This window comes from Pelophylax lessonae, assembly GCF_965119305.1.
Source record: "Pelophylax lessonae genome assembly, chromosome: 3".
Taxonomy (NCBI): Eukaryota; Metazoa; Chordata; class Amphibia; order Anura; family Ranidae; genus Pelophylax; species Pelophylax lessonae.
In genome coordinates this window covers 305,955,721-305,979,986 of record NC_138770.1, presented here as the reverse complement: position 1 = coordinate 305,979,986, position 24,266 = coordinate 305,955,721, and the positions used below count along the sequence as shown (strand labels likewise).

The 24,266-nt window shown below is 43.2% G+C and overlaps 1 protein-coding gene across 1 annotated transcript in view; it reads right to left on the bottom strand.

The window, feature by feature from the left end:
• Window positions 1-1,601: 1,601 nt before the first annotated feature.
• Window positions 1,602-24,266, bottom strand: part of LOC309550501 (uncharacterized protein) — a gene marked incomplete at both ends in the record, with an annotated part of 47,879 nt that continues 25,214 nt past the window's right edge. The window contains 6 exons of the mRNA XM_082250868.1: window positions 1,602-2,671; window positions 13,391-13,636; window positions 14,267-14,476; window positions 14,744-17,294; window positions 18,759-19,258; window positions 19,328-19,399. Of these exons, the coding sequence (XP_082106994.1) occupies window positions 1,602-2,671; window positions 13,391-13,636; window positions 14,267-14,476; window positions 14,744-17,294; window positions 18,759-19,258; window positions 19,328-19,399 (4,649 nt within the window). The remainder of the gene's footprint in view (window positions 2,672-13,390; window positions 13,637-14,266; window positions 14,477-14,743; window positions 17,295-18,758; window positions 19,259-19,327; window positions 19,400-24,266) is intronic.

Genomic DNA, 24,266 nt, shown 5'->3' with positions numbered 1-24,266 from the left:
TGGAGCATGACTTTGTTGCTCCCCGCCATAACTTGAGGCAGGTGAGGAGGTAGGTGGCTGCTGTAACTTGTCTGGAAGTGGAGTAGGATGCATAGCTGTAACATGTTTGTCGCTGCTGCATTCTGTGCACTTGATGAGGGCTTCACAGTCTTTAGCAAGATGGCTATAAGAAGCACAGCACTTGAAGCATATTCCAAGTTTCTGGAGAATCTCCCTGCGCTCTTGTAGAGTCTTTGCCCTAAGTCCACGACATTTCTTAAGAGGGTGAGGCTTCTTGTGAATAGGGCACTGGTGATTAGGATCTTTATCAACCACGCACTCATCACTAGGTGAGGTGACGGAGGGTGAGATGTCTGTCCTCTTGACAGATATTGCTTTATTAAAGTCTCTACGTTTAGGTGCTGTGTTATCATACCTTGATGATGATGAGGATGAAGCAGGCATGTTGGGTTCACTGAAGCTGAAGCTGGGGTCATTTCTCATCCAAGCTTGATCACTAATGAACCTGCAAAAGTATGAGAATGGAGAAAAAGATACATTATATTCTCTTTTATACTTTGATCCTTGTTGTGCCTGTCAGGGTCCGGACTGGCGGGAGATGACGACACTAGGGGTGGATCCTCTGTGTCAGTGAGGGATTGGCGAGGACCGTACTAGAGGACCGGTTCTAAGTTACTACCGGTTTTCACCAGATCCCGCCACAAGGCGGGATGGACTTGCTGCGGCGGTAGCAACCAGGTCGTGTCCCCCGGTAACTGCTCAACCTCAATAACAGCTGAGACAGGCGTGGTACAGTAGGACAAGGCAAAGGCAAGGTCAGACGTAGCAGAAGGTCAGGGCAGGCGGCAAAGGTTCGAAGTCAGAGGCAACGGCAGAAGGTCAGATACACAGGCAAGGCAAACACAAATCGCTTAGGCCCCTTAAATTTCAAACAATCGGCGCGCGCGCCCTATGGTGCAGGGGTGCATGCGTCGGGAACCACGTGAGCGGGGAGCGGAGGAGGGAGCCGGAGCGGGCACAGGTGAGTGGATCTGGAACGAACGCCGCGAGCGCTCCGGTCCAGAAGCAGGGACCGGAGCGCTCAGTGTTACAGTGCCCATTTCTCTTGTAGGCTGTATGGCAGTTTAGATACCACTGGGTTGACACCATGAGCAGTGTCCAGGAAGCTTAGTCCAGGTAGACGTGGATCTCTCTTTGCCAACTCCAACTCCATGAGGAGGTAACTTAGATCTTGCAGCTTGCAATGGTCTTTGTTTGATATTTTTGGAAAGTTTTGCAGTCTCTTGAATAGAGCACTTTCTATGGCTTCAGAACTACCATAAGTTTGCTCAAGTCTTGCCCATGCAGCAGAGAGACCTGCATCTGGGTGGTCAACATGTACTGTTCTCAGTCTTTTAACACGATTGGAAGATTCTGGTCCCAACCATTTTATGATCAAATCAAGTTCTTCCCTAGCAGTAAGGTTGAGATCAGCAATAGCAGCCTTGAATGTTGCTCTCCAGGCCCTGTAGCTCTCTGCACTATCGTCAAACCTTGAGAGGCTTGTGTTAATGAGCTCACGGCGCACCATATATCTGGCAAAGTCATTCAAATCTGATTTCTCACTCTTTGGTGCCAAAGTAACTTGTGGAACCCTTTGGCTGTGAAAGTTCACCAGGGTAGAATGATGTAGCATGAGCATTTAACTTTGGCTTAGTCTCTAAGGCTTGTGCTGGCGGTGGCTTCAGATGCAGCTTGTCACCGAAAGTCACATTGTTGTTTGCAGGAGAAGATGTGGTTGGCTGCATAGATGTACCTGTATTGTAGACTTGAAGAGGCTCAGGCATATTGTGTTGAGAGGTCTCCCTGTTGAGAGTCAGAACAGTGTTGCTTGTAGGAAGTACAGGAGATGACTCTGAATCCTTGCAAATGTTATGCTTTAGTATATATTCACTGGTGCGTTCAACTGGATCTTCCAGTTCTGCTGGGATAAGACAGTCCAGATTAGTGCTTTGTCCCATTGCTTGTTCGAGGACTTTTAGCCTTGCTAGGGAAGCTGTTTTCTCACCTTCCATTTGCAGAATCTTTATTTGTGCTTCTTCCTCTGCTTGCTTTCTGATAAAAGAGCTTTGCGCCTTTTTTGCTTCAGCATCAGCATGGGCCTCAATAAGCTTATCACTTAATGATGAATTTCTGGAGCGAGAGGATCTCGAAGAAGGTGCAGTGTGCTTGGTTGAGGTGGATCTGTGAGATCTGGTCTCCAGCAAATGAGCTATGCGGAGTTCTGCCTTAAGCTTAGCATTTTGCACTTCAAGATCCCTTTGTTGGTTTAGTGCATTGGTCCTGGTCAGTTCTGCTGAAGAATCCTCTATATTAGAGTCCTGCAAGAAGGCTGAGTATTTTACAGACAAACGCTTATAGCGTTCATATGTGGCACAAAGGCGATTTACAGAGTCTCTTAATTCAGCCGGTTGATCAGTAAAATTTGACAAAACTGACATGCAGTGTGAGGTTCTGTCCCAGAGGTCTGACAGATTACTGGAGAACTCAGCTCTAGTTGCTTCATAGTTTTCTCTGAGTTTCTGTGTCGGTTTTATTATACGTTTGGCCTTTACACTTTGTTCTGTAATATCTGCTGGATCTGTTCCCTGTGCACCTTCTGGTTCAGAGGCATGATGTATCTGTATTGTTTCTGCCATAAAAGAGTGTTCAGAGTGTTGACTAGACATTTTATATTGTTTTGCAAAAAATGGTACTGTCTCTTTAAGAAACCACACAGCAGCTTAGATGGCAGTTTAGACAGGTAACACAGTTCAGTGTAGAGAAACTGCTTCAATGTTCACATGAAGTGCAGTTAGAATGCAGTAAGAACAGATCATATGCAGTGCAGTGATCTTCAGCCTCCATGTGCTTCACAAGATGGGGGATGGGACTGAGCTAGATTGTAAATTATGCTCTCACATATACACAGCAGCTGCAGGAATTCTATGCATCTTTTGACTGCATAATACTGAAATCCATTCATTCTGCTGTATTCCTGTTGTGTGATGTTCAGAATAAACCAGCTTTTGGATGAAACCAGTATTGGTGAGTTCAAGCTATCTGAGGAGGATTGCCCGCAGTGACCGTATCTGCTTATACAGGCCAGGCACAGAGGTCTCACAAGGGTTAGATCACTACCACAACAATCCAAGTCAGAATAGTCAAAAGATGGTTTATTCTGAACATCACACAACAGGAAAAGTGATCTAACCCTTGTGAGACCTCTGTGCCTGGCCTGTATAAGCAGATACGGTCACTGCGGACAATCCTCCTGAGATAGCTGAACTCACTAATACTGGTTTCATCCAAAAGCTGGTTTATTCTGAACATCACACAACAGGAATACAGCAGAATGAATGGATTTCAGTATTATGCATGCAGCCATGACACAGGAAATACAACAAGAGCAGGGGGTGGAGTTTACATACAAGGAAATGATGTATCATGCTCACAGGAGAAACAAGAGCATTACTGCCACCTTCTGGCAGTAAGGTAAATTGCATCTACAATAAAGAGAATGTTAACTGTGTAACAGCACAGATTTACATTGCATTTGTTATGTCAAGCGACTTGGGGCGACTTGAGGGCACACAAGTCGCCTGACAAGTCGCGGCAGTGTGAATGGAGTCTAAGTATGTTGTTTTTCAAAAGAACAAGCTCTCCAGCAAATGTATCAGATACAGTGATGAGTGAAACTATTTTAACACTGACAGGGGTGATTACAATGATCAGCTTTTATTTATTTATGTAAAAACTTTATCCCCAAAGGAAATAAACCTGTTTGCTGTAACTGCATATACAGTGGGGATAGAAAGTTTGGGCACCCCAGGTAAAAATTTGTATTAATGTGCATAAAGAAGCCAAGGAAAGATGGAAAAAATCTCCAAAAAGGCATCAAATTACAGATTAGACATTCTTATAATATATCAACAAAAGTTAGATTTTATTTCCATCATTTACCCTTTCAAAATAACAGAAAACAAAAAAATGGTGTCTGCAAAAGTTTGGGCACCCTGCAGAGTTAATATCTTGTACTGCCCGCTTTGGCAAGTATCACAGCTTGTAAACCCTTTTTGTAGCCAGCCAAGAGTCTTTCAATTCTTGTTTGAGGTACCTTTGCCCATTCTTCCTTACAAAAGTCTTCCAGCCCAGAAGATTTCTGGGCTGTCTGTCACGCACTGCTCTTTTAAGGTCTATCCATAGATTTTCAATTATGTTGAGGTCAGGAGATTGTGAAGGCCATGGCAAAATCTTCAGTTTACGCCTCTTGATGTAATCCCGGTGTTTAGGATCATTATCCATTTGTCGAAGCCATCCTCTCTTTAACTTCAGCTTTTTCACAGATGGCATCAAGTTACCATCCAAAATTTACTGAAATTTTATTGAATCCATTTTCCTTATACACGTGACTCGTGAGATGTCAACTGTGCCACTGGCTGCAATACAATCCCAAAGCATGATTGATCCACCCCCATGCTTAACAGTTGGACAGAGGTTCTTTTCATTAAATTCTGTGCCCCTTCTTCTCCAAACGTACCTTTGCTCATTCCGGCCAAAAAGTTCAATTTTAACCTCATCGGTCCACAGAACTTGTTTCCAAAATGCATCAGGCTTGTCTATATGTTCATTTGCAAAGTTCAAACGCAGATTTTTGTGGTGAGGACGTAGAAGAGGTTTTCTTCTGATGACTCTTCCATGAAGACCATATTTGTACAAGTATCTCTTTATAGTGGAATAGTGTACCACAACTCCAGTGTCTGCCAGATCTTTCTGGAGGGGATCGTGCTGTCAAACTTTTTTTGAGTTGTTTTTATCACAATCCTGTGAGCTGTTCTGTCTGATATTTTTCTTGGTCTTCCAGATCTTGCTTTAACTTCCACTGTTCTTGATGACTGCCATTTCTTAATTACATTCCGAACAGAGGATATTGACATCTGAAAACGCTTTGCTATCTTCTTATAGCCTTCTCCAGCTTTGTGAGCATCAACTATTTTCAGTTTCAGTTTTCTAGACAACTGCTTAGAAGATCCCATGGTGCTGATTGTTGGGGCAAGGTCAGATGAGTCTGGGCATTTAACCACTTGCCAACCGCCGCAAGTACATATACTGCGGCGGTCAGCCCCCCCTGGGCAAAGTGACGTATGGGTACGTCCCTCACCCGCGAGCCAATAGGAGGCGAGCGCGCACCGCCGGAGGCGCGCTCCCGCTCCCACTGGTTCACTGCCATCCCAGCGCGAGTGACCTGGGGCTCCGATGTCCGCCGTTCATTCGCAATCTCCCGCTGGAGAAGGAGAAAGGCAGGCGGCTAATGTAAACAAAGCCGCCTGTCATTCTCCCTGATGTATCTGCAGAGATCATACGATCCTGCTATGTAGGATTGTATGTCTCTGTGGTTACATCAAAAGCCACGCCCCTTTACAGTTAGAAGCACGCCTCTAGGGACACACTTAACCCCTGGATGTCTAATAAAGTTAACCCCTTCCCTGCCAGTGTAATTTTTACAGTAACAGTGCATATGTATAGCACTGATTACTGTAGTAATGTCACTGGTACCCCCCAAAAGTGTCAAAAATGTCACTAGAGGGTCCGCTCTGTCCGCCGCAATGTCTCAGTCCCGCAAAAAAAATCGTAGATCACCGCCATTACTAGTTAAAAAAAACAATATAAATTACATAAATCTTTCCCTTAGTTAGTAGACGCAATAACTTTTGCGCAAACCAATCAAAATACGCTTATTGTGATGTTTTTCACCAAAAATATGTAGCAGAAAACAAATTGGCCTAAAATGTTAAAAAATTTTGATTTTTACATTTTTTTGGGAGGAATTTCATATAAAAAATGTGAAAAATATAGTTTTTTTTTCAAAATTGTTGCTCTTTTTTGTTTATAGCGCAAAAAGTAAAAATTGCACAGGTGATCAAATACCACCATAAGAAAGCTCTGTTTGTGGGAAAAAAAGGAAGTCAATTTAATTTGGGTACAGCGTCGCACGACCGCGCAATTGTCCGTTAAAATTACGCAGTGCCGAATCGCAAAAAAGGCCCTGGTCTTTGAGCAGCCAAATCCTCCGTGGCTTAAGTGGTTAAAACCTTTGAGATTGACATCACCTGGTCTTCCCAGACGATGATTGAGAACAATCCATGATACTGGCAGGTCTCAGCCTTGCAAAGGGGGCAGTGCATGCTATAAATTCTGCAGGGTGCCTAAACTTTTGCAGACACCATTTTTTTGTTTTCTGTAATTTTGAAAGTGTCAATGATGGAAATAAAATCTAACTTTTGTTGACATATTATAAGAATGTCTAATCTGTAATTTGTTTGTTTTTTTTTTGGAGATTTTTCCATCTTTCCTTGGCTTCTTTATGCACATTAATACAAATTTTTACCCTGGGGTGCCCAAACTTTCGATCCCCACTGTAATGTGTTAGCTGGAGTTTGTCTTTTTAGTGTATCTAATATTGCTAACAAACAACCTCCTCCCCCAGACTCACAATGCTGATGTCCAAAGATGCCCTTGCGCTCCTTCATCCAAAGTGGAGGCACTCTAATACAGGAGGTGTGTTACTGGCCAGATAACCAGGTACAGAGAGATAAAAAAACAAACAAAAGAAAACGGATGCAGCCACCACATCTAATGATTGGTAAGCTGCAATATATTACATTTTTTGTTTTGGATTTAATAACCCGCCTAAAAAGAAAATCAACTTTACAATGTTGAAGTGTAGAAAGGATGGATTAAAACAACATTTTGCAAAATACAAAATTGTAGTGTAGCTGACATAGATAGACGCACAAATGAAAAGGCTCTTAGCTCTCGGATCACATGGCTGTAATTCAATGATGCGGAAAACCATTTAGTACAAAAAGTTTTGTTAAAATGAATTTGCATAGCCAATTGGTTTGTTGGTATTAATGCATTGAAAGGCTGGGAGTTACTGTATTGTCCCATGTTTCTTTTAAATCCTAGGCTCTTGCTTGTCTTGATCCATTCTGGAAAAGTTCTTTCCACACTCTGTATACACATAGGTGTTGATTTAGGAAAATAATAGAGAATTTCCCCTTTGAAAAGTAAATGTTCTTGTAGCAAAGAAAGAAAGCAGTCACACTCTAAAACATCCTAATGACAAGTAGATTTACTCAGTGCTGTATTTTGGCCTAGGCCAACAAGGCCCAGGCCTAGGGCGACACTTTTCAGGGGGGGCAGCAAAAAGCCGCCCCCCCCTCCACCTGAGACTATTTTGGCCACTGGTTGCTAGAGCTGCCTCTCCCACCCCTCTCTCTCTCTCCCCTCCTCTCTCTGACTCACCCCTCCCCTCTCTCTCTCTCCCACCCCCTCTCTCTTTCTTTCACCCCTCCTTTCTCTCACCCCCCTCTCTCTCAACCCCTCCTGTCTCATCCCCCATCTCTCTCCCTCCCTCTCATCCCCCCTCTCTCTCTCTCTCTCTCTCTCACATCCCCTCTCTCTCTCCCTCCCTCCCTCCCCCAATACCCTCTCTCTCTCTCCCATCCCCTCTAACTCCCCCCCTCTCTCATGAGATCTCAGGGGTTCATGCTGGGACTTGGAGTCCTTCAATTTTGGAGGGAGTCGCATCCATTAAAAAGGAAGGAGTGGGGCACATTTACATAGTATGGGGAAGGGAGGCGCCCAATTTTAGTCTTGCCTAGGGCAGCACAAAACCAAAATACACCACTGGATTTACTCCCAATCATGAATATGGACTGAGAGTTGTCTTTAACAGCTCAATCACTGTGCTGGGAGGATGCAACAAGCACTCTTTTAGAACGAAAAGCTCTGCAGCCCATGGACACATATATGCAGCATACGGGCATTAAAGCCCACCCTCTTTACTGCCTCTCATATGAGTTACGTGAACGGCAAGAGGTTAAGATGCACAACAGGCCCCTTTGCAAGTCTCCACCCTTTCTAACACATTTTACTCTCTACCACATTCCAGAACTGGATTAACCACAGAGGTTATAGACAAATTAAGAATAAATCTACCCCTTCTTGGAATGTTTTGAAATGTGGCCACTTTCTTTGCTGTATGTGTCGAAAACGGGAACAACCTCTTTGGCAGTAGTGCACCTGACAAAGAAGAGTAGCTGATGGGGAGTCGGTTTTCACACTTGCCTGTCTTCTTACAGCAAAACTCCTACATTGGGCTGCAAGAAGGTGGATTGAAATCAAATTTCCTATATTGCCGGTTCACATGTATGTGTTACAGCTTAATGTGAAAGGGCAAGGAAAACTGCCCTAAGAGGGCGAACATACCTGCACACACCATGCTTACTGCAAAGCACACAGAACAATGTTAGACATGTGCAGTTCATTTTGTTCTGAATCGAAATTCGGGCAAACTTTTCATTATTCAGAAATTCAGATGTATCCAAATTTCTGAATTACAATAGTAACGAATTTAAACTAATCTGAAATAAATTAAACAAAATTTGGCCGAAATTTTAATCGAATTTGAATTTTATTTGACAACTAAATCAAATTCAAAAACAAAGATAGATTAAAATAGAATAGAAAATAAAGGAATATAATAGAAAAATAGAATAGAAAAGAAAAGAATAGAACAGAAAAAACAATAGCATACAATAAAATAGAATAGAACCGTCTTCCAAAATTCGAATTTCGAAAAGAATACGTTCTAATTTGAATGCTGATTAAAATGTTCTGAACTCAGTTGAATTGAATTAAATTCAACTGAATTAGGAAAATTTCGAATTGAATTCAAATACAAATAAATGAAAAAAAATCGTAAAAACGAATTAAAGGAATTTAACAAATTTACTCCCTAAAATGAAACAAAATTAATTTAATAAGGAATAAAACTAAACAGAACAATTTTTTTTTTCATTTTGCACATGTCTAAACAATGTAAATCAAGCCTAAATGTTCACTTAGGTTAGCAGTGAAGCTGTGTTTACTTTGATCACACAAAAACTGTACAGGCAAGGAAAAATCAATTTTTTGGGCGGGGGGAATGACTAAGCTCCAAGGGGCAGAACAAAGCGTGTTGGAGGCGTGGCCTGGCGGGAACACAGGCTGAGGTTGCCACTCTTATCACTACTACTATACTTCATGGATGTGTGGCAATAGGGAGTCTTTCCTCCTTTAAAAAAATCTACCCAAGTATGTATTCTTAAAGCGGAGTTCCACCCATTTTTAATAGGTTGGAATACATAGATCTATGTAATCCCCTTTAAAACTGCTTTTACCAATGGAAACTTTTTTTTTTTTGCTAGTAAATACCTTAATTTCTGCTTTATTCCTCCTCTCCTCACTTCTGGGTCCGATCGGCGATGACGTCATTCGGCGATTCGCAGTGTGTGCTGGGATTATTTCTATTCCAGAAATCTCGCAGGAGCTGAGCTGTACTGAGCCGTGCCTGCCCCGCCTCCGCCCCGCCTCCTCTCATTGAGTTGTATTGTATGCAATGTATTCAGGCCGTTCTCTGCCCCGCCTCCGCCCCGCCTCCTCTCATTGAGTTGTATTGTATGCAATGTATTAAGGCCATTCTCTGCCCCGCCTCCGCCCGCCTCCTCTGTGAGTTGCATTGTATGCCATGTATTCAGGCCGTTCTCTGCCCCGCATCCGCCCCGCAACCTCTCAGTGAGCTCAGTAAGGATATAATTATTTCAGTCCTCGCTCACTGAGAGGAGGCGGGGCAGAGGCGGGGCAGAACGGCCTGAATACATGGCATACAATAAAACTCAATGAGAGGAGGCGGGGCGGATGCGGGGCAGGCACGGCTCACTACAGCTCAGCTCCTGCGAGATTTCTGGAATAGAATACATCCCAGCACACACTGCGAATCGCCGAATGACGTCATCGCCGATCAGACCCGGAAGTGAGGAGAGGAGGAATAAAGCAGAAATTAAGGTATTTACTAGCAAAAAAAAAAAAAAAAAGTTTCCATTGGTAAAAGCCATTTTAAAGGGGATTACATAGATCTAAAGTTCCAAAAATGGGTGGAACTCCACTTTAACTCAAGAATGTATGCTCTATTAAACTCAGCCTCCTCCAAATCTCCAAATTCTTTTTTTTTGCCGCTGCTGTAATTTGACTTTCTGTAGAGGGTTGCTTCGTTTGTTGTCTATGGTCCCCCTGAATGTAAGAACACTCTATCCTACTCACTTCAGATGGACTAGGAACTATAGAGTATGGGATTCGTAGTGTGGATAGAGCAGTGCACATGATCATAACCAGGCCTTTTTTTCTGCTGTAACGTGGTGGGACAGCATTCCACCACCTCTGGCAGCCCTGTCCTCTCCATCCAGTCACTGAACACAGAAGGCTGTAGAGGAAGTTTTTGCACAACTCGCTTCATCCACCGGCTTCTGTGTCCTATTTCCAGACACTCAGCACATGTGTAGAGCAGTGCATGTGTCAGTGGGTGCCCCCGAGTCCCCACACAGAGACTGCAGTATATTTTTTATTTTTCTGGAGCTTCGGGAGCCATGGCTCCCGTTCCACCCAGCCCCACCCTGTGGTTCTTGCCACTGTACCACCTGCCCCCCTGAGTAGTGGGGAGGGGGGGGTGATACAGTGGCAAGAACTGTGAAGGGAGGGTTGGCAGGTTGTTTAGAGGTGACAGGGGGTGAAGAGGTGAATGTTGGAGGATAAAAGAGACAAGAGCTTTGAATTGGGGTAATCTGTAGATGGGGATGCAGAAGTGAAATGTGGAAGGGGGGTAGAGACAAGCTGTAGTTGTGGACTAGGGGTATATGCTGTGGATGGAGGGGTGTAGAGTTGAGTTGTTGACAGGGGGTACAATGGTGAGTTGTGGGGGGTGCTACAGTGAACTGTGGACAGGGCTGTAGAATTGAGGAGAGATGGGGAAAAAAGAGGTGTTTTGCGGACGGGGGGAAGAATTGGTAAGTTGGGGAGGATGGTGAGCAAACAGAGGGGGAGAAGTGGCGAGCTGCAGATGGGGGAGGGGGTTGAAGTGGTGAGCTATAGACAGGGTGAAGGAGAAGTGGTGAGCTATAGACAGGGGGGGGGGGGTAGTGGTGACTTGGAGATGGGGGGAAGAATTAGTAAGCTGTGGACACGGGGAAGAAGTGGTAAGTTGTGGATGGGGGGTAGAAGTGGTGAGCTGTGGATGGAGACAAGGGGGGGTCGAAGTGGTGAATTGTGGAGGGACGGGGAGGGGAGAAGTGAGATTCAGATGGGGAGAAGAATTTGTAAGCTGCAGACAGAGGGAAAGAAGAGGTGAATTGTGGATGGGGGGGGGGGGGGGGAGGTGAGCTGTGGACAAAAGTTTTAGAGATTAGGTTTGAATGGGGGGCACACAGGTGACCAATAGATGGTTACATTGGGGGGGGGGGGGGATATGTAAGTAATGTCCCTTATGCTGATTTTTTTCTGTGCCCTGTGTAATACACACACCTCATCTCTGCAGAGTACACTTTCCTATGCCGTTTGGGCCTACGCAGATTTGGCGTCGCTTTACTTCTTTCCTCGCAGAACGATGAGGTTGGAGGCAGAGATTTGGCTGGGGAGGATGAGTTCCTGTACCTATTCTCTGAGAAAAAAAGCCCTGATCATAACTAGAGTGCACTGCTTATTTCAAACTAAAGGAAACTAGGGGGGAAAGGGAGGGGGGGGAGCTCACAGAGGACTTTTCTAAGAGGAAGAAAAACACAGTAAGAATTTATGTCATGAAAAAGAGATTAAAGGGTGATACAGTAGTCGTTATGTATGAATTATGTTTGGAGCATAAGGGTATAGTTTAGTGTCTCTGTAAAGCTGAACACTGGGCAAACTAATAAATATACAGATGATGAAATACAATAAAGGGAACTGTGTTGCCTGCCAAGGGATTTTTAATTCTGTCCAATTAGTTCTGAGATGTACACAACCATAGCAGGGTAGAAGACCAGTTAATTAGCATCTAACAGGTCAGGTTCCTCCCACCCTGTGGCTGGTTAATGAAGGAGAAATGCAGCAGATATTGAACGTTTCTCTCTCTCTCATTCTGCTCTCTCCTCCTATGAGCCTTTCCCTTTTTAACACATGAGCACTGTAACATAACTGATTGGTTCCATATGCTGCTTCACTCTGTCCCTGTCTAAATTCTGCTGTAAAGGGGGTTGCAGAAGGCTGATAAAGGGGGTTGCTGAAAGCTCAATTTTCTAAGAGTTATTTTACTCTTAACAAAAAACGCTACTAAAATAAAGCATGAGTTATTTTATCAAAATGTGAGGTATTTTACTCATGAAACCATGTGGTATTTTATCTCATGACATGATAACAGAGGAAAAAGATTAGAACCCCTATCCGTTTTTATTGCTAATAAAGAAGTAAAATGGTTTAACTCTTTTGCTGCCAAATGGGTTTTTGCACACATGTTTAAAAAATCTTTTTATGCCTGAAGATTACACAAAACCCCTAAACATTATATATTTTCTGAAAACAGACACCCTAGAGAATAGTGATAGTTCAAACTTTTTAAGTCACACTTCATTACCACTAAAGTAAATTTTAGGGCAAACACAATAAACCACCCACATTTTTGGTAAAATATAAAAAAGGCAAGTTTGCACCAAGTAAATAGATACCCAACATATCAAACCTTAAATTTGTGTGCGCCTGTGAAATGGCGATGAACTTCAGTCCCCTATATTTTCTATAGTGTTTTTGATTTGTGAGGTAAATAACTCATGAGGTGATAGTGAATGAACATTTTCAGCATCTCATGAGATACTTAGAGAAATTGTGCCACATGATTTTCTTTAGTGAATTGAGCCCAATAAATGATTAAAGTGGATGGAAACCTGATTCATGAAATTTGACCTAGCCACATATATCTGCAGTGTTTTCTTATCTCTCTCCAAAACCCTGAGTCCCTTGTGTTTCTCCTGCTCCGTTCTTTTGTTATTAGCATGATAACTTCTGTCAAGTTCTCTGACAACTGAGATAAATCCATGCTGAAATTTGTGTTAGGGTGGGTGCTATAAATAGATTAGCAGAGAGCTTGTCTATTCATGGCACATTCCTTTCTTCCTTTGCTTATGTGGAGTAGGGATGTGTGCCTTTCCTCCAATCAGCTGTCTCACAGTGTCCGCCAAGACTACACTCCCAATGCTGAACAGGAAGAGAAAAATTCTAACACAATGTGCATTTTCTAAAGAGTATAGCAAGCTGAAGACAGCAGATATACATGTAAAACTTATGTAGGGAGATTTGTTTCATCTCTGTGTATCATCTGAGGCTGTTCAATTCACTTGGTATATGTGAGGGTTTACATCCATTTTAAGGATTGCATTCTTTTGTGTCTTTATATCAGCCTGGAATTCATCTTTACTATTAAAACTATTCTACTTTATGTCTTAAGTCATATTAAATGCACCATACTCACCTTGTGTTGTTATGGCCAGAGTTGTGGGATTTATCCAGGATGATGTAGACGGTAAAGGCAAAAAAGCTGTTGTTATACTTGTGTATCTAGTAGAAATTGGTCCATTGGTGGTTGTCATAGGTGTATATGTTGTCACAGTAGTATTTACAATCCCCACAGTGGTTACTATACCTGTGTATCCAGGGGTTGTAGTACTAGTGGTTAATATAGTTAAAGTAGGTTCAATAGTACTGGTAGTGGTTGCTTCTGTGGTGTGTGTGGAGATGATAGTGGTAGGACTGTATGTACTGGTGGTCCGAGTTGTTGTAGAACTGACAACTTCTGGCGTAGTCTGTTTAGTTGTACTAAAGGTTGCAGGGGTTGCTGTTTGTTCATTTGTAAATTGAGCTGAGCTCGGCACAGAAGTGGTACTGGTAATGATGCCAGTTGTGCTTGTCTGAGATTGTGTGCTTGTGAGAGTAACAACTGCAGAAGGTGTTCCAGGTGTGCTGGATTCAAGCTCAGTTTTAGTTGTTCTTACTTCAGAAGTACTGGTTTGAGCAGTTTGACTCGTAACTGCAATTGCAGACCTAGTAGTAGTTGGCTGAGGTACAGAACTAACACTAGTCTCCCCTGTGATAATAGTCTCTGTAGTCCTGTTTACAGTGGTCGTGACTTCAGACTGAGTAGTAGGATTTAAAATGCCCACAGAGGTTACTGTAGTTGTGTATCCAGGGGTTGCAGTGCCGGTGGATATTATGGTTGAATTAGGTGTAATGGTAGTGGGAGTACTGGTTACTTCTGTGGTGTGTGTGGAGATGATAGTGGTAGGACTGTATGTACTGGTGATCCGAGTTGTAGAACTGACAACTTCTGGCGTAGTCTGTTTAGTTGTACTAAAGGTTGCAGGGGTTGCTGTTTGTTCATTTGTAGATTGAGCTGAGCTCGGCACAGAAGTGGTACTGGTAATGATGCCAGTTGTGCTTGTCTGAGATTGTGTGCTTGTGAGAGTAACAACTGCAGAAGGTGTTCCAGGTGTGCTGGATTCAAGCTCAGTTTTAGTTGTTCTTACTTCAGAAGTACTGGTTTGGGGAGTTTGACTTGTAACTGCAATTGCAGACCTAGTAGTAGTTGGCTGAGGTACAGAACTAACACTGGTCTCCCCTGTGATAATAGTCTCTGTAGTCCTGTTTACAGTGGTGGTAACTTCAGACTGAGTAGTAGGATTTAAAATGCCCACAGAGGTTACTGTAGTTGTGTATCCAGGGGTTGTAGTGCCGGTGGATATTATGGTTGAATTAGGTGTAATGGTAGTGGGAGTATTGGTTGCTTCTGTGGTGTGTGTGGAGATGATAGTGGTAGGACTGTATGTACTGGTGGTCCGAGTTGTTGTAGAACTGACAACTTCTGGCGTAGTCTGTTTAGTTGTACTAAAGGTTGCAGGGGTTGCTGTTTGTTCATTTGTAGATCGAGCTGAGCTTGGCACAGAAGTGGTAGTGGTAATGATGCCAGTTGTGCTTGTCTGAGATTGTGTGCCAATGGGAGTAACAACTGCAGAAGGTGTTCCAGGTGTTCTGGTTTCAAGCTCAGATGTAGTTGTTTCTTCAGAAGTACTGGTTTGGGGAGTTTGACTTGTTACTGCAATTGCAGACCTAGTAGTAGTTGGCTGAGGTACAGAACTAACACTAGTCTCCCCTGTGATAATAGTTTCTGTAGTCCTGTTTACAGTGGTGGTAACTTCAGACTGAGTAGTAGGATTTAAAATGCCCACAGAGGTTACTGTAGTTGTGTATCCAGGGGTTGTAGTGCCGGTGGATATTATGGTTGAATTATGTGTAATGGTAGTGGGAGTACTGGTTACTTCTGTGGTGTGTGTGGAGATGATAGTGGTAGGACTGTATGTACTGGTGATCCGAGTTGTAGAACTGACAACTTCTGGCGTAGTCTGTTTAGTTGTACTAAAGGTTGCAGGGGTTGCTGTTTGTTCATTTGTAAATTGAGCTGAGCTTGGCACAGAAGTGGTACTGGTAATGATGCCAGTTGTGCTTGTCTGAGATTGTGTGCTTGTGAGAGTAACAACTGCAGAAGGTGTTCCAGGTGTGCTGGATTCAAGCTCAGTTTTAGTTGTTCTTACTTCAGAAGTACTGGTTTGGGGAGTTTGACTTGTAACTGCAATTGCAGACCTAGTAGTAGTTGGCTGAGGTACAGAACTAACACTGGTCTCCCCTGTGATAATAGTCTCTGTAGTCCTGTTTACAGTGGTGGTAACTTCAGACTGAGTAGTAGGATTTAAAATGCCCACAGAGGTTACTGTAGTTGTGTATCCAGGGGTTGTAGTGCCGGTGGATATTATGGTTGAATTAGGTGTAATGGTAGTGGGAGTACTGGTTACTTCTGTGGTGTGTGTGGAGATGATAGTGGTAGGACTGTATGTACTGGTGATCCGAGTTGTAGAACTGACAACTTCTGGCGTAGTCTGTTTAGTTGTACTAAAGGTTGCAGGGGTTGCTGTTTGTTCATTTGTAAATTGAGCTGAGCTCGGCACAGAAGTGGTAGTGGTAATGATGCCAGTTGTGCTTGTCTGAGATTGCGTGCCAATGGGAGTAACAACTGCAGAAGGTGTTCCAGGTGTGCTGGTTTCAAGCTCAGATGTAGTTGTTTCTTCAGAAGTACTGGTTTGGGGAGTTTGACTTGTAACTGCAATTGTAGACCTAGTAGTAGTTGGCTGAGGTACAGAACTAGCACTGGTCTCCCCTGTGATAATAGTCTCTGTAGTCCTGTTTACAGTGGTCGTGACTTCAGGCTGAGTAGTAGGATTTAAAATGCCCACAGAGGTTACTGTAGTTGTGTATCCAGGGGTTGTAGTGCCGGTGGATATTATTATGGTTGAATTAGGTGTAATGGTAGTGGGAGTATTGGTTGCTTCTGTGGTGAGTGTGGAGATTATAATGGTAGGACTGTATGTACTGGTTATCTGAGTTGTTGTAGAACTGACAACCGGTGGTGTGGTCTGTTCAGTTGTTCTAAAGGTTTCAGGGGTTGTTGTCTTTTCAGTTGTAGATTGAGCTGAACTTGGCACAGAAGAGGAACTAGTAATGCTGTCATTTGTGCTTGGCTGAGATTGTGTGCTGGTGAGAGTAACAACTGCAGAAGGTGTTCCAGGTGTGCTGGATTCCAGCTCAGATTCAGTTGTTCTTTCTTCAGAAGTACTGATTTCAGGAGTTTGACTTGTAACTGCAATTGCAGAGCTAGTAGTAGTTAGCTGAGGTCCGGCACTAACACTGGTCTCCTCTGTGATAATAGCCTCTGTAGTCCTGTTTCTAGTGGTGATAATTTCAGGCTGAGTAGTAGGACTTATCACACCAGTGGTTTGCTCAGCATTGATTTGTGATGTTGTTAAAAGTATTTCTGCTGTAGTTTTTACTTCACTGCTACTGGTGTTGATGTCAGCATTTGTGGTGATACCAGCCGTTGAAGGCCTTTCTTCAGTAGTACTAAGTTCATGTGGTATGCTGGTTCCTATAAAAGGCGTTGTTCTTTCTTCTGTTGTCTTTTGCCCTGGTTCAGATGTGGCAATGATGCTGCCAGAGGTTATACTTCCTGTGGTACTTGGTTCTAGTGGTATATTTGTGACTGGACCATTTGTTGTGGGAATAACAGTTCTCCCAGAATCTGAACTTATTTCAAATGCAGTGGTGTTAGTTATCTCTGTCGTTGGACTTTCTCTTGTAGAGCTTATTTCTGATATGGCACTGTTAGTGACATCCCTTGTAGACATTGCTGTAGATGTACCCAGATTTACAGGTACAGTAGTAGGTTCAGAATTCATAGATGGACTTTGCTCAACTGCATTAGTAGTGATGACATCAAATGTGCTTTGTTCAGTGGTCTGGGATGTTTCAGTGGTCTGGGATATTTCAGTGGTCTGGGATGTTTCAGCAGTCTGGGATATTTTAGTGGTCTGGGATGTTTCAGTGGTCTGGGATGTTTCAGTGGTCTGGGATGTTTCAGCAGTCTGGGATATTTCAGTGGTCTGGGATGTTTCAGCAGTCTGGGATGTTTCAGCAGTCTGGGATATTTTAGTGGTCTGGGATGTTTCAGTGGTCTGGGATGTTTCAGTGGTCTGGGATGTTTCAGTGGTCTGGGATGTTTCAGTGGCCTGGGATGTTTCAGCAGTCTGGGATATTTCAGTGGTCTGGGATGTTTCAGTGGTCTGGGATGTTTCAGTGGTCTGGGATATTTCAGTGGTCTGTGATGTTTCAGTGGTCTGGGATGTTTCAGCAGTCTGGGATATTTCAGTGGTCTGGGATGTTTCAGCAGTCTGGGATATTTCAGTGGCCTGGGATGTTTCAGCAGTCTGGGATGTTTCAGCAGTCTGGGATGTTTCAGTGGTCTGGGATATTTCAGTGGTCTGGGATGTTTCAGCAGTCTGGGATGTTTCAGCGGTCTGGGATGTTTCAGCGGTCTGAGATGTTTCAGCAGTCTGGGATGTTTCAGCAGTCTGGGATGTTTCAGCAGTCTGGGATGTTTCAGTGGTCTGGGATGTTTCAGTGGCCTGGAATGTTTCAGTGGTCTGGGATATTTCAGTGGTCTGGGATGTTTCAGTGGTCTGGGATGTTTCAGCAGTCTGGGATGTTTCAGCAGTCTGGGATGTTTCAGTGGCCTTGGATGTTTCAGTGGTCTGGGATATTTCAGTGGTCTGGGATGTTTCAGCAGTCTGGGATATTTCAGTGGTCTGGGATGTTTCAATGGTCTGGGATGTTTCATCAGTCTGGGATGTTTCAGTGGTCTGGGATGTTTCAGTGGCCTGGGATGTTTCAGTGGTCTGGGATATTTCAGTGGTCTGGGATATTTCAGTGGCCTGGGATGTTTCAGTGGTCTGGGATGTTTCAGTGGTCTGGGATGTTTCAGCGGTCTGGGATGTTTCAGTGGTCTGGGATATTTCAGCAGTCTGGGATGTTTCAGCGGTCTGGGATGTTTCAGTGGTCTGGGATGTTTCAGTGGTCTGGGATGTTTCAGCAGTCTGGGATGTTTCAGGGGTCTGGGATGTTTCAGTGGTCTGGGATGTTTCAGTGGTCTGGGATGTTTCAGTGGTCTGGGATGTTTCAGCAGTCTGGGATGTTTCAGGGGTCTGGGATGTTTCAGCAGTCTGGGATGTTTCAGTGGTCTGGGATGTTTCAGTGGTCTGGGATGTTTCAGTGGTCTGGGATGTTTCAGCGGTCTGGGATGTTTCAGCGGTCTGGGATGTTTCAGCTGTCTGGGATGTTTCAGCGGTCTGGGATGTTTCAGTGGTCTGGGATGTTTCAGCGGTCTGGGATGTTTCAGCGGTCTGGGATGTTTCAGTGGTCTGGGATGTTTCAGCGGTCTGGGATGTCTCAGCAATTGATATGTCTATATTTGCCGATGTAGCTAGTTCAGTTGCCACACTGGAAGTTATCTCAGTTAGGTCACCAGTTGTAGATGGTTTCTCTACTGTGCTGGAAGATTTATCAGCTGTATCAGGGGATGTAGTTGGTTCATTGGCAGAGCTTGAAGCAACAGATGTGTAATCAGATGTGTCACTAGCTGTAACTGATACTTCTGTTGTACTGGTAGTTTCACCAGATGTTTCATCAGCTGTGGTTGGTTCTTCTGCTGAGCTGGTAGTCATACCCCTGCTTGTGGTCAACTCTGCTGGGCTGGTACTTGTATCAAATATGTCACCACTAGTTGAAGTTTCTTCATTAGCTGTGCTGGTGGTTGTGCTAACTGTAGTTGTTTCATTATCTGTACTTCCAGCAGTTGGACTTTCACTACTGATATAACTATCTGTTATGGTTTCTGGATTTACTGTAGGGTCATCTTCTGAAACATATTCTGTAGTGTCTGTAGTTTGCGCAGTAGTAGGATCTAAAAATAAAAAGTAAAGATGAATTAATATTTATACTTTCAGTATTATGATACTGTCAATATCATTACTTGTCAATGTTTTCTCAGATGTAGATTCAAAATAAATAGATGCAGTGGTGGTACGGTTGGTGGATTCTGCCACTGAGAAAGAAAGAAAACAGTGACATCATTACAATGATTTATAAATTATATCCTGCTATGTAATTTCAGGAAGAAATAGTGACCTAAGAAAACACCTTTTTTATCCACCAAAGCCTGTCAGAAGATTCTATGTACTTATTTAAGACTTAATATCCACATTTTCCCATGGGTTTTCTATAAATAAATTTGTAACACTTCTATCTCTTAAAGTGTTTTATATTTAACTAAAGGACCACACAATGACTGATTTTACACTGCTGAGTGAATACTGCATAAATATTTTTTAATTACTATTTCTAAACTGCCAACGTATGTTCTTTACCCCTTATATAAATCACCCAGGAGATGTCACTATTGTTTTTGCTGTGCACATGCTTACAGCAGAAATACCTTGTTTATGTCTATAAGGGCATTATTGGCACATAGAAGAAATGGACACTGTGAAAAAAGGATCAGCTGAAGACCATACATTTTATGACAAAGTTTGGCTTTTGAACACTGAATTTATATGTGCTGCAAAGGTCTTGTCAATTTGCCTGGTCAAATTTAGCAACATCAGCAGAGCAGCTGATAAGGCAGTACAGCCAGCCCTTCTGTACTGGGCCCAGGCCTAATTAGTTAAAAAGGGGGGCCCGGGCATCAAGACGAGCAGGAGGGCCGACGGCACTGCCTTATTGCTGACACTTGTGACACTTGTGGATCCCCCTGCAGCACTGCAAGCTTCTACTCCTCTTTCTCCCTCTGGCTGTGCTGCAGGGGGATCGGTTCTTGGATCTGCACCATTTTCCATGGCTGTCTGGGACCCTCTGTGTGCCCACCCCCCCCCCCCCCCCCTTGCAGTGCTTCCAGCTTCTTTCCTCCCCTCTCCTCTCCCACCGGTAGCTGCTGTGGGCACACAGGGGGATTGCTTTCAGGATGGAGAGCGGTGAGGGGAGCATAATTTCTGGCCCCTTCATTTCCTGAATGAACAGAATAAGCAATCAGTACTGATCACTCCTGTGTCCATTCATCGCTGAAGCATAGTAAACTGTGTTTACTATGCTTCTGCTTGTGAATAAACAGCCTCAGAGCGCTTTCGTTCGCAGTCCAGTGCAACTGAGGCTGCAGAGAAAGGGACTGATGAATCTGTGTTCTCAGTCCATTTCACTGTTTAGACCCATATTTCACCAAAGGCCCCCCAAAGGGGCAGTTAAAAATAAAATAAATAAAAAAAACATTTTTTTAAATGTTAAGTTCTAAAAAATCATTAACCACCTCCCGCCTGGCCAATAGCAAAATGACGGCCGAGTGGTGGTTTAATTATTCTGAATGGATGTCATATGCGAGGTGACCGGTGGTACGATGTGTCAATCAGACATGAAGTAGACTCCTTACCATGTGATCAGCTGTGTCCAATCACAGCTGATTACAGTGTGAATAGGAAGTGCTGGTTATTGGCATTCCTCTGCTCACAATGACAGCACATGTGTAGAGGAGAGCCAATAAGCAGCTTTCCTGACAGGGTGTATCTGCACTGATAATCAGTGCAATGATTATCAGTGCAGCCCCATCAGCGTTGCCTGCTAGTGCCCACCAGTGATATCCACCAGTGCCCACCAGCACTACTCACCAGTGCCCACCAGTGCCCACCAGTGTTGCCAATCAGTGCCCATCAGTGATGCCAATCCATGCCCATCAGTGATGCCGTTCAGTGCCTATCAGTGATCCTGTCGGAGCCCCCTCATCATTACCCTCTATCAGTGCCCATCAGTGCCACCCATCAGTGTCCATCATTGCCGCCTATCAGTGCCCATCAGTGCCGCCAATCAGTGCTGGTCAGTGCTGCATATCAGTGCCGTCTCATCAGTTCAGTCTATCAGTGATTATCAGTGCAGCCTCATCAGCGCACATCAGTGAAGGAGAAAAATGACTTATTTGCAAAATTTTATAACAGAAACAAGGAAAAACCTTTTTTTCTTTTTTTTTTTTTTTTTTTAATTTTCCAGTCTTATTTCATTTGTTTAGCAAAAAATAAAAAAAAATAAATATCCCCAAATAAATATCCCCAAAACCCTATTTTCCATCCGTCCAGCGGATCGGATGAGAACGGGCCGACGGTCCGTTCCCCATCCGATTTCCCCCATAGAGATGCATGGGGAACTGACAGCTGTGTCTCCGCACACAGTGCGGAGACACAGCTGTCATCCTCCTGCTCAGCGGGGGATCGGCGGATCAATCCCCCGCTGAGAAAAGCGGAGTCCGTTTGACGGACTACAAGTGTGAAAGAGCCCATAGTTCTAGTAAATCACCCCATGTGTCCATGCACATATAGAAGTTTAGAGGCAGGGACGTTTAGAGGTAGACAAAAAAAAAAAAAAAAAAACACTGCCAGCGAATCCAGGAGCAGCGGCGTTATGGTAGAAAAAAAAGTTTGACACACATAAACGCTTTTAAACACACATTACCATTAGGCACGTTTAACGCTTAAACATTAATTTATTCCAATGCCCAGAATAAATTATTATTCTGGCCAGTGAAATGAGTTAATGCCCAAGCGCTTGACACACCTAAAGGAGTCTAAATGTGTTACATGAATTTATAAGCATCAAGCTTTTTTTTTCTGCCAAAATGCTGCTGCCAGGAGGAAAGGCATCTAGAAGAGCTGGGTAAATGTGCTGCGTGTTTTCTTCTTCAGTTTAATTTCCACCTATGTTTTTTTTTGCAACCATTTTCAATTTGAATGATTTTTTTCATTTTAAACAGTAGGAAAACATAATATCTGTTAATTTTTTTCTGACAGTGTCATTTATTAAAATGTAAAATGCTAATTTCACTATGTTAGTCAGTTTGACCCTTGCTAATCATAGGAGTTTGTAATCCAAATGGATTGTTTGAACAGATTATTTTAATTTCTAGAAACAATATTGACAATGATGCATTAATACACGTGTCAAACACAAGGCTGAATCTGGCCATCCAGGCAATTTTATGTGGCCCTCGCACCTCTCCTTGAGCTACAGTAGAGCTCCAGCTCTCGTTTGGGCCTCCTCCAGACCCTGCACTTTCTTCTTTCCAGCTCTGCCCCCAGCTTCTTCCCAGCAGCAACACAAGATAAGGGGGTGCACTTTGATGTAAGGGAGGGTGGAGGGGGACTCAACATCTGATGTATGGGGGTTGGGATACTCAGATGCAGCCGGCCCTTTGAGGGCAATCATAATGCTGATGCGGTTCTCAATGAAGTTGAGTTTGACACCCCTGCATTAATATGTTAATATTATTATTATCTCCAAAAAACATTTACAACTGTTTTGTTAAAGCATTTGAATACAGGGTGTAAGCCATACCCACTTTACCACTAGGAGGCACCACGGCATGTGCACCTACTATTTTAGAGTATTAGGTGCCCTCTGGGCACTTCCCTAGAGGCCTAAGCAAAGGGTTCCTTAACCCCAGGCTGGTCACGTTTTACTTTGTTTGCTAACCACCGCTTTGTGGGGGATCTGTTACACCCCTGGTTTTATTCTGTTTATATTTTTGGCTGTTAATCCTATCCCGCGCATTTGTATGTGTTTTTCTCATGTCTCGCAATGGTTTACTAACCTGTCTGTTTTCAGTTTGACTCATTGCACACTTCCTAGTTAGGTTGTATTTCCAGAGACACAATAGAAGTTGTAATGTCATGCCCTGGGCTAAGGTTATGGAAGGGCAAGAAAAGCTGACCTGTTGGCTTAGTACAAGAAGATGCTATGATAGCTAAACACCTGTTAGGAATGTAGATATGTGCATTGTAGACAGTACCAAGGTTGATATATCACCTTACGGGAGTAGCATGAAAGGTTAAAAAAAATGACTAGTAATAAGAATGATATTGGGCTATTTTATTAATTACACTCTGTTGATTCTACAGGTAAGCCTGTTACACACTGACAATTTTTTTTCATTCAACCCAAAGTAGCTTGGGAAGAGCTAATGTTAGTACAACAATACACCAGTCAGCCGATAGGCTGCTGTTTCTCCAGCAAGCCCATTGGATAGGCTGCTGAACACTGGTTGAATGTCAGACAGTTTCTATTGAACCGGCCAATACTGGTCGATATTTGACCCGTGTGTGCCAGGTTGTAATAAATATGTATAATAAAAGCCTTGAAGACCACAAAACAAATCCAGAGGCAATGGGTTTGATTTAGTAACTATATACTTTTTTATTTAAATACCCAATAATGTACAAAGAAAGTAAGAAAGAATAAAAACAGGATCATCTTTTCTTGCACATAACTGAATAAATTCAACGTCATCTGTTATGTTCACAGTTTCCCCAGTCCTTTAATGTCCCTGGCGGTATGATTGTTTCTGATTTTAGGTGCTGAAAGCGGTACCATTATTTTGCTAGTAATTCTTAAGGACGAGCAGCCCAAAACTAAATAAGTTAAAGTTAAAGAGTATATATATATATATATATATATATATATACAAACCCAATTCCAAAAAAGTTCGGACTCTGTACAAATTGTGAGTAAAAAAGGAATGGACTAATTTACAAATCTCATAAACTTATATTTTATTCACAATATAATATAGATAACATATTAAATGTTGAAAGTGAGACATTTTGAAATGTCATGCCAAATATTGGCTCATTTTGGATTTCATGAGAGCTACACATTCCAAAAAAGTTGGGACAGGTAGCAATAAGAGGTCGGAAAAGTTAAATGTACATAAAAGGAACAGCTGGAGGACCAATTTGCAACTTATTAGGTCAATTGGCAACATGATTGGGTATAAAAAGAGACTCTCGGAGTGGCAGTGTCTCTCAGAAGTCAAGATGGGCAGAGGATCACCAATTACCCCAATGCTGCGGCGAAAAAATAGTGGAGCAATATCAGAAAGG